At 27.8% G+C, this 9,444-nt stretch overlaps 2 protein-coding genes and 2 long non-coding RNA genes across 8 annotated transcripts; all 4 read right to left on the bottom strand.

Annotated features, from left to right (window-relative positions):
• Nucleotides 1–284: 284 nt before the first annotated feature.
• Nucleotides 285–1,049, bottom strand: LOC123273345 (DNA repair and recombination protein RAD52-like). The gene is made up of 4 exons (XM_044740750.1): nucleotides 893–1,049; nucleotides 661–812; nucleotides 434–569; nucleotides 285–352 (listed from the first exon to the last, which is right to left on the bottom strand). The coding sequence occupies exons 1-4, from the start codon at nucleotides 990–992 to the stop codon at nucleotides 285–287; spliced, it is 456 nt and encodes a 151-aa protein (XP_044596685.1). The 5' UTR covers nucleotides 993–1,049.
• A 745-nt stretch (nucleotides 1,050–1,794) lies between these two features.
• Nucleotides 1,795–3,567, bottom strand: LOC123273344. The gene has a single exon (XM_044740749.1). It carries the CDS (start codon nucleotides 3,565–3,567, stop codon nucleotides 1,795–1,797), a length of 1,773 nt encoding a protein of 590 aa, XP_044596684.1.
• Nucleotides 3,568–5,398: 1,831 nt separating this feature from the next.
• Nucleotides 5,399–6,542, bottom strand: LOC123272651. The gene is made up of 2 exons (XR_006511119.1): nucleotides 6,456–6,542; nucleotides 5,399–5,587 (listed from the first exon to the last, which is right to left on the bottom strand). It is a non-coding gene; the product is annotated as an uncharacterized LOC123272651 (long non-coding RNA).
• Nucleotides 6,543–6,618: 76 nt separating this feature from the next.
• On the bottom strand, nucleotides 6,619–9,256 carry LOC123272650. 5 transcript variants are annotated; one of them, XR_006511118.1, is made up of 4 exons: nucleotides 7,828–8,234; nucleotides 7,698–7,745; nucleotides 7,215–7,639; nucleotides 6,619–7,149 (listed from the first exon to the last, which is right to left on the bottom strand). It is a non-coding gene; the product is annotated as an uncharacterized LOC123272650 (long non-coding RNA). The 5 variants fall into 5 exon arrangements; XR_006511117.1 differs by lacking the exons at nucleotides 7,215–7,639; nucleotides 7,698–7,745; nucleotides 7,828–8,234 and adding exons at nucleotides 8,355–8,568; nucleotides 8,665–9,256; XR_006511114.1 differs by having other exon boundaries at nucleotides 6,619–6,854; nucleotides 6,971–7,149; nucleotides 7,215–8,234.
• Between the last annotated feature and the right edge of the window lie 188 nt (nucleotides 9,257–9,444).

The raw sequence follows: 9,444 nt of genomic DNA, 5'->3' as shown, positions 1-9,444 counted from the left end.
GAGACCTTTCATTTGAGTACTCACATCAATTTTTCATATTTTATATATTTATATATATATACTAGTTGTGCCCGTAGTTCAAGCTTCTGCGGCATAATTCAACTGTACACTTAATATAATATCTAATATGAATATGGTTATAAATATATATCAAATATAGCTGTTACTTTCCCGCTTCACTGGTTATTTTTGGATTCTAATAGTAATTTATAAAGTTATTAATTAATTTTTATTCATTTATTACATAAATAAATTTGGCTTCACATAAAAATTAAAACAACAAATTATAATTTAATTTTTAAGTGATGAGTATTCTCGGATTCATTTATCATTGTTTTCTTGGAATCGAAATCTGAAAAATATATTATTTAGTTAGTTATTTTTAATTTTATGTATCATACTAATATCATTAAATATATCTGATAATACTTACTATTAGAAATCCATTGTTGTTTTAGTTCATTTTGTCGTTTAATACGCTCCACTTTCTTCTTCTCTAGATTTTCAAAATAATCACGAATTTCCTTGAAGCTGATAAGAGTATTATACATTGCATCAACCAAAGATTTCTACAAATGGGTTAATGAATAAAATAAAATTAAAATGTGTTAATATAGAAGTATTCGATCGTAAGTCTCTATAAGAATTAAAGTCACATACCGTTCTAACTTCTTTAAAAGCTGTCCCTTTTGTCTCAAAAGTACCCTCATAAAATCCAACACCTTCGTGATGTCTCTCATCTTGATAACTTACTCTCACTATTGTAAAACATCCTATCGTAACTTTCCTAGTCTTATCTTCTTTTTCGAAATCTATTTAATTTAATAATTTCAAAGATAATTTTTTACAGATTTGATAATTTTTATTTACATGTAAATTAAAATTAATTTACCAATGGTTTGGTTTTTGATTACATGTGACCAGTTTTCACTGCCGAACACTTGATCAGCATACACACACAAATGTTCAAACGTTAAATTCTTTTCAGCCATCTGTTTTTTTTCTTATTAATCAATTTTTTAAATGACGTTTCGTCAAATTATTTTGTGTTGAAAAAAATCTTCAATTATTTAGGTTAAAAATAAAAGACTATTGGTTCATTTATTCGTTTTTCTAGAATTTTTTATTTATTCTTTTACAATTTACAAATTTAATAAATAAAAACTATATTTAAATAGTAATAAGTAAACAATATAAACAATATATTTAAAAGTATAAGTTATTCTATCTTATTTTAATGCTTCCGGATAAAACAACATTTCGTGTTGTGTTATTAGGAGATAAAACATATAAATTATCACATGAGCTTACGCGAGACACCGCTACGTATAATTGTCCATGTGAAAAACAATTTGTTCTTAGATCGACACCAGCAGCTTTCAAAGTTTGCCCTTGTGACTTGTTTATCGTCATAGCTAAACAAACACTGACAGGAAATTGGATTCGTTTAAATTCAAAAGGATAATTGTTAGGAATAATAGGAATTCGAGGAATGAATGTACTTTCTCCTGTACCTGATCCAGTTAATATTGTGGCTTCTATAATATTCTTCATTAATTTAGTTACTCTCAATCGCGTCCCATTACATAGTTTGGGTGGATTCAAATTTCTCATAAGAATTATCGGAGTGCCTACTTTTAATTTAATTATATGATCTGGCAACCCTGATGTATTCAAAGAGTTAAGAAACTCGACAGGATAGTTAGTAAGGTCATCTTGATTAAGAGTAGTATTAATTGATGTATAAATTTTTCAACAGCATTAAATTTTCTATGATAACACTATTAATACCTTTTACAATTTCATTTGTCGGACACAATATATAGCACGTTCAGAGAACCATTCATTGTCTTTATTTGAAATATCATTTATGCCGGGATAAATTTTTTCGATCAAATCATCAATGGATGAAACAATTTTACAGAGCCCTTCTGGTAATAAAATTTCGCCATGTTGATTTTCAGTTAAAGTACCTTCCCCTACATTCAATAATAAATTTGAGAATTCCAAAGAGGTTGAATCTTTTTTCACACGCATGTTAATTGATAATGACAATTTTTTAATTTCATTCCATATGTAAGATTGTTTCAGAGAAGCATTCAATTCATCAGCTCTTGTACCTCCTGTTATTACTGGTAGTGTTTGACGAAAATCACCAGAAAACAAAAATGTTATTCCACCCATTACCGAAGTTGTGTCTCTTAAATCCTGTAACGTTCTATCAACAGCTTCAATAGCTTTTTTATTAGCCATCGTGCATTCATCCCATACAATAAGGCAAGTTTTCTGAAGAAGCTCGGCTTTGTTAGTATTTTTAGATATATTACAAACTGGACTGTCAGTAATATCCAAATTTAAAGGTATTTTAAACATTGAGTGAGCTGTTTTTCCACCTGGTAATAAAGTGGCCGCAATACCTGAAGATGCAACTGCTAATGCTATTTTTTTACTATTTCTTACTTTTGCCAAAATTAAGTTAATTAAAAATGTTTTGCCGGTACCTCCTGGAGCATCAATAAAAAATATGTCACCTTTGGATGTAGACACACTATTAATCACTTCATTATATATTTTATTTTGTTCTTTATTAAGTTTTGGCTCATTTTCTATTAAAAATTGTGATAGTACTGATTGATCATAATTTATTTCTTCTAAATATTCTCTATTATTAATAGCATTTCTATAATCAACAGTTGGTGTAGGGAGCCCGTAATGATTTAAAGAATTTCCACTAATAGAGATAAGTATATTATTCAAGTCTATAAGACAACGATTTTCTACTTCTTCTGTGTATTGATCTGGATCAGCATCAGGAAGATTCCTCATTATAATTCTTAAATAATCTTCGGATAAATATTTTTTATATTTAATCCAAAGTTCCATTGGATCTGATGGGATACAAAAAACCAACATTACGGCAAAAAGCTGCCTAATTTTTTGAGGGCTATCAGTTAAGCTTGCTTCTTTTAGTGTTTCATCCCAGTGTGAGTCATCTTCAATTAGATTTAAAGCTTTGCATGCTGATTGGTAAGTTGGATGGATAATATTATCAATTGTTTTTAAGGCTTCAAAGGATACTGGACCTCGAATATTATGAAGCAATAAACGCAAATAAAAACATTCTGTATTACTGGGATGTATAGTATATACTCGTCCAATTACGTTTTCTTTATAAATATCTACATAATCATCAACTTTACGTCCTCTCTTTTCAAGCTTCTTAAATATTTTATTTTGTTTGTCGAATATATAATATAAAGGAATCTCATCATATAGAAGTGTTTTAGCAAAGTCGTCCTCCTGACATAACTTAAAAAATGCCATCAATGTAGTATTTCTTGGATTTTCAATTTGATTATTTAAATTGACGGGATTAAAATAAATTCTTTGGCCATTTTCTAAATGAACATCTAAATGAACCACTGGTGGAAACCTTTCATGAATAGGAAAAGATAATATACGCCATACTGCCTCAGATGTACTGATATATCTTCCCGACTGGTACCTAGTAATTTCATCATTTTCATCTTTTAATCCAAATGTTGCTTTATCACTTCCTTTATTCATATATTTGCATATATATTTAATAGACTTAACACTACCGCAATACTCTACATTTATATGACAATATATAATTAAAAGCTAAAATTTTGATGGAATTATTTGTTTATTATATGGAACTATATATTGTTGGAGGGCCTGGGTAACAATTTTTAAACTTGACAAAACTATTCATTTTTGTGCAATTTAATTTTTTTATAAGTTAACACAGTTTCTATTATTTCATTCGCAAAATATTATAGATTGAAATATTATCAATCATTGGAGTAACAGACTCTTAGTTAAAAAAAGATAATGGTCTATAAGTAATCACAAAATACTGGAGCAAAAAAAATGATATATATATATATATATATATATATATATATATATATATATATATATATATATATATATATATATATCGCGTGACAAAGTTTTTTTTTTAACTTTAAAAAATCAAAAATTGTATTATAATAAGAAATAATAAGAAAGTTTTCTAATATCCTCAATTTCTTTACAGTAAAATCTCACTGAAATAACTGTACCGAACATAACTCATTTCGTGAGAGACTTGAAAGACACATTAATATTTTTGTCGCTCTATAAAAGAGACTAAGATAGATAAATCGCAGATCATTTTACGGAGAGAATTTGTGGTAATGTAATCAATCTTTGAATTGCAGTTTTTACAATTTATAAGATGGAAATTCTCATCATAATACAATCATAAGAACTGTCATCTTGATGGTTACATTTACCATCGAATGTTTATGAAAATAAGATTATAGAATACATTGAAATAATTCACTTCTTAAAAATCTCATGTATTGTGATCAGGAAATGAATACTTACATTTAAAAAAAAAATTACAAATAAATAAATTATTTTTTTGGATTATCACGTAATTAGATTTTATAAATCTTTTTTTTTTAACTGTTTTGATATTTTGAACTGTTTCTAATTTATTTACTGGCTCGTGTACGTCTGATTTCTAATAAGTAAATTATTTCAAGTGAAAATCTATCCTGTCATTTAATTTTCAATGCTCAATTGAAAGAGTATAATATTTAGAATTATTATTTAATAGTCAATTTAACCATCAAGATGGTTATTCTTACGATCGTATTATACTAAAAATAACCATCATATAAATTGTAAAACCTACAATACAAAGATCATTGATACTACTACAAAATTCTTTTCGTGTAGCAGATCTCGAGTAAGTCATGCAAAACGTCGATGACAGTGACAGCGCATGTATTATAGTTTACTGCGCAGAGTATAGGTCTTGAATTGACTAGTATTCTGATAATCAGAATACTTGGTATTTTGATTATCAGAATACCAAGTATTGTGATTATCAAAATACTTTTTTCTCAGCGTACGTTTATAAATATATTATTTACATCGGAATAATCGTAATGCTGCAGCACTAGAAACTTGCTTAGGAGATTATTATTTAGGTATAGTCTACCGAATATAAGATGATATTAAGAAATATTACCTTCAGTTGTACTGCATAATTGTGCAAACAAAAAAAATTACAGAAAAGCCTAAATGGCAAACAGCACACACATCTATAGATTATTTAAGTAATCTAATAATTAAAAAATAATTGAAATTTATTATCTATAGAATTATAATTTTAATGGATAAGTTAATAAACTTTTTTAAGGCATTTTTGAATAATTGTAATTTTAATATTAACTGTAAGTGTGTTGCTCGTTTGATGTACTATAACATTGCAATATCTTGTTCTTATTCTTCACTAAGATTGCCAATAAAATATCGCGTTGCATAAACAAACGTATTGTTGTAGCATGATTAAAAAAATATAATTATTTTACACAAAAAGTTTTAAAAAAATTGTATTTATTTATACGATCATCTTAATAATTATGTTTAAAACACATCTGTATAACGAAATGCAGCAATTAAAACCCTTTAAAAATATTAGTTGCTAGGTCTACTCAAAACTTACCTTTTGTAAGCCACCTCATCATACTCAAAAACGATCAAGAAAAACACTGCTATTTACTCGCAACTTTAACAAGAAAGCAAAAAATATATGTCAAATCCTCTTCCAACGTGAGTAATATTCGCTGGGTGCGTGACCCCACCGCCACCTGACGATACAACTTACGGTGGCTTTTTTAAGAAAATTTACATGTATTAGATGCCAAATAGTTATTTAAACAATTAAATAAACTTGAAAAAATTTGTTTTCTATGTAAAATGTGACATATTACACAGAATGTAGATTAAATTAAAAATTTTTTCTTGGGTCAGTTGAAAATAGTAAGGAAAATAAACACAATAACTAAAACAAATCTCAAGTGAATTAGGTTAATCAGTGTTAAAATCTGTCAAGGTGTTTATTGTTAAATTAATATTAAATGAAAAATCAGTATTAATATTAAATATATAACAATCTGAAATTATATAAAAAATAACGAATAGCTCTATTTAACATAACTATATATTTACGAATGTATCTTAAATTTTTATATTCTTTATTTAATTTTGCAATCTATTACCCATAATATTATTTTTCAACCACAAACTTTAATAAAGGGTAAAAATTTAATCCTGGCTGAACATATGAGAGATGTTGAGCAGCAGCTATCCATTTTTTTCGCTGATTTAATTTCCAATTGGCAACCGGAAACTTATAAAATTTACAATCACTATTTCTACTAGTATTTTTACAATTAACTACACAACAATTTTGATGACCCATTTTATTTTATTTATTTAAATAAACTAACACACGTGTTATTTTCATAGCTTTTAGTAATAAAGAGCCACCCTTAGTTCTGTATTGTCCCGCAGCGGGCGCTGACATCAGTTTTGTGTCCCCCACTATGCCTTACGCACCCAGCGAATAAGGTAAAAGATCCCATTAGTGACACTTTTAACCTCCATTAGTGGTACTTTTTCTTTCAATGAAAAAATGTTCTACTTGGAATAAAAATTAAAAATTTTTTTGATCAAAAGGTCTTAAAGATTAGAAATAATATATTCATTATTGGAATTAATGATTTAATTAATTGGGTAAGTACCAAAATCAAAGAAAGTGTCAGTAATGGGATCCCCGCCACTAATGGGGTCTTTTACCCTAATACATCAAAGCTAAAAAAAAATTCCCTGTTCCCGATAGAAGTCAAAACCCTGATATCCCTCTGCATTTTGGACAATTTTTTGTCATTAGTGTTGAGAATCAGCAGTGTGTCCAACGCAAGGAGGCGTGCAGCCAAAAGCTTGATAAATTTCTACGTACTTAGGCGTAGATATTAGACACTTGACTAGACCTAGAACATGAGAGCCATTGATACATCTTATCACTGTCAAACAGCTTCTTCACGTGCTTTTGGAAAATTTTTAGCTGCTCAAACTGAATGTAGGGACCAGTCGGTCCACCACTCACCGGGTCTTCATCGATGATTATTCTCGCCTAGATTAAGTTGTTCATTAACCTCTCCATGGCTCTAGGTTGCAGCATGATGTAAATCGTGTCCTCGATTCATAGCAGAAAATTTTCATTGTGCTTGCGAGAGAACAAGTAGATGTATGAGCCTGTTCGCAAACCACTCAAGTGAAAATTACCTAGAATTTATTTTAAATTAATGATTTGTTATTTATGATTGATTACTAGAAATTGAAATTACTACATTCTTATTCTTTTTCTTAAATCTTGTTAAATTTTTGTACTATAAGTGCCCCCCCCCCTTATTCCCGTCTTCAAAGCTGTTGGGTTTATTAAAAAGAAATAAATAAATTAACTGTAGGATTAAGAGCAAACCTGATACGCACTAGTGGTTAATTTTAATTATTATTAATTATTACAGACACATATTTGCTGTCAAGGGATTAAATAATTTCAATCGTTATGATGAAGACTTATATTTGGAGCGTTAGAGAAGAGAATATTATTTCAAGACGCAACGGATTTTTCAAACGGTAAATATTGATACCACAGCACCTGAATACATCATTTCATCAAGCGAATCAAAAAAATTAACCGAAAAGTCACCAGCCAAAGGCTTCATAGTTGTAGAAGTAGTAGCAGCAACAGCAGTATGAAAGACAAAAAAAACTGCAAAAGAAATAAAACTAGAAGAACAATAACAGAAAAAGGCGTAAATTATTATCACCATCTTTTTCTTCTTCATTCTTATCTGCTTCACGATCGTCTTTCACAACTGATTAAGAAAATTTGAATTTACTTTCGAACATAAGTAATATATAAATAAAATACTGATGTAGAAGGTATTAAGAAATTACCTTTTCCAGGACCCTCCACATGATTTACTAACCCGTTGCTGGATTAATGTTAACAAAAAATTTAAAACTTTGTAAAAAATTACAATTCAGCCTGCTATGAAAGACGAGGAAGACCAAGAGGCACAAAAATACTGATATTGGTCTATTAAGTGAAAAAAAAAATTAATCAAACCATTCATGAAGAAATCATTGCATGATAAGTTGCTGATAATGTGATAAAATGATAAATTGGTTTGTAAATACTGAAACGGTTTTTAAAGCATTAAACTCATGTTATTCGATTAGAGAATTTGAAATAAAAACATTTCCAGACAACTTTACTTCTACAGTTATAGATAACAATTATAAATATAATTTAGAAATGAAAAAATTTTCACTGTGGACGCTTGGAGACTTATAGAAGTTTACTCAACACAAAAAAAAAATAAATGATTGTAAATGTCCTTCATGTAAAAAAAATTCGGACACAAAAGTAGACGAGCAATTAAAATTACAAAGGTTACAAACAATGTCCTGATAAAACTTACTGAATGTGCAAAAATGTGTAAAACCTGTAACAAAAGTTTCTATTCAAATAATAACATATTTTTTAATATTGATGAGATAATTAAAATAATTTACCTTTTTTTTTTTACATAATAATAATTTACTCAGAAATGATAAAAATTATATATTTTTGTTACCATCAGATTTGTTACCATTGAACAAATCTGAGCCTACAGACTTACTGAAATGAATAACCTAAAAAAATATTTACAAATGAGAAAACATAAATAGTTGAATTACATAATAAAAAATAATTATATAAATTAATAAATCAATGATACAAGTAATTACCAGTTATCTAATTTTATTATGAGCGTAAAAACTTTAAAGTTACAAAAATTTTTGAATAGATGAATAACTTTCGAGTCAAGTTGTTAATAAAAATATTAAACACTCATATTATAGTTGTATTATTGAGCTTTCATATTTTATTAGCCGTCATTTACTAATTAATTATAATAAACGCAGGATCAATATATTTATTTTGAACGCTGCATAAATATTTAAATTCCTTGTGTGTTATCTTATTCGTCATTTAGTCAACAAAAATTATTCACTACAAAAACATTCGTCCGGGTACCGTACAAATAATTATAAGTTTCACTAGGTGTAAAATAATTTTCCTTCCGTGTTTAATGTATGTTCCGTGACCCTTATTGGATGGCGTCAATAGACCTTCGATTATATTCACGATAGATAGAATTAGCTCTATCTAAGCTCCGTATAATAAACAATGCAATAAATACATTAGATTTTATAATTTTATTCCATTCCATTACAGTATTATTGTTATAATTACTATTATTCGAATTAAACCGCGCAAGCCATTTAGTTGCTATTAAGTAATCCTGTAACTCAACTAACACAACTAACCAGCGCATGCGCACTTATAATTTAAGATCTGAATTATTTATAAAAAAAAATTAAATAAAAATATAAATACGATCGAACAAACAATTTAATTAATCGAACAAATAATAAAAAAAAAAAGCTATCGATTAAAAAAAAAAAAACTTAGATTTGATTAATGTTGCGCTAACTTACAAGAGTAAATTTATTTAATTTTTTATA

This window comes from Cotesia glomerata, linkage group LG10, assembly GCF_020080835.1.
Source record: "Cotesia glomerata isolate CgM1 linkage group LG10, MPM_Cglom_v2.3, whole genome shotgun sequence".
In the NCBI taxonomy this organism is placed as follows: domain Eukaryota; kingdom Metazoa; phylum Arthropoda; class Insecta; order Hymenoptera; family Braconidae; genus Cotesia; species Cotesia glomerata.
Note: the sequence above shows the minus strand (reverse complement) of the source record. Positions and strands in the feature narration are given on the sequence as shown.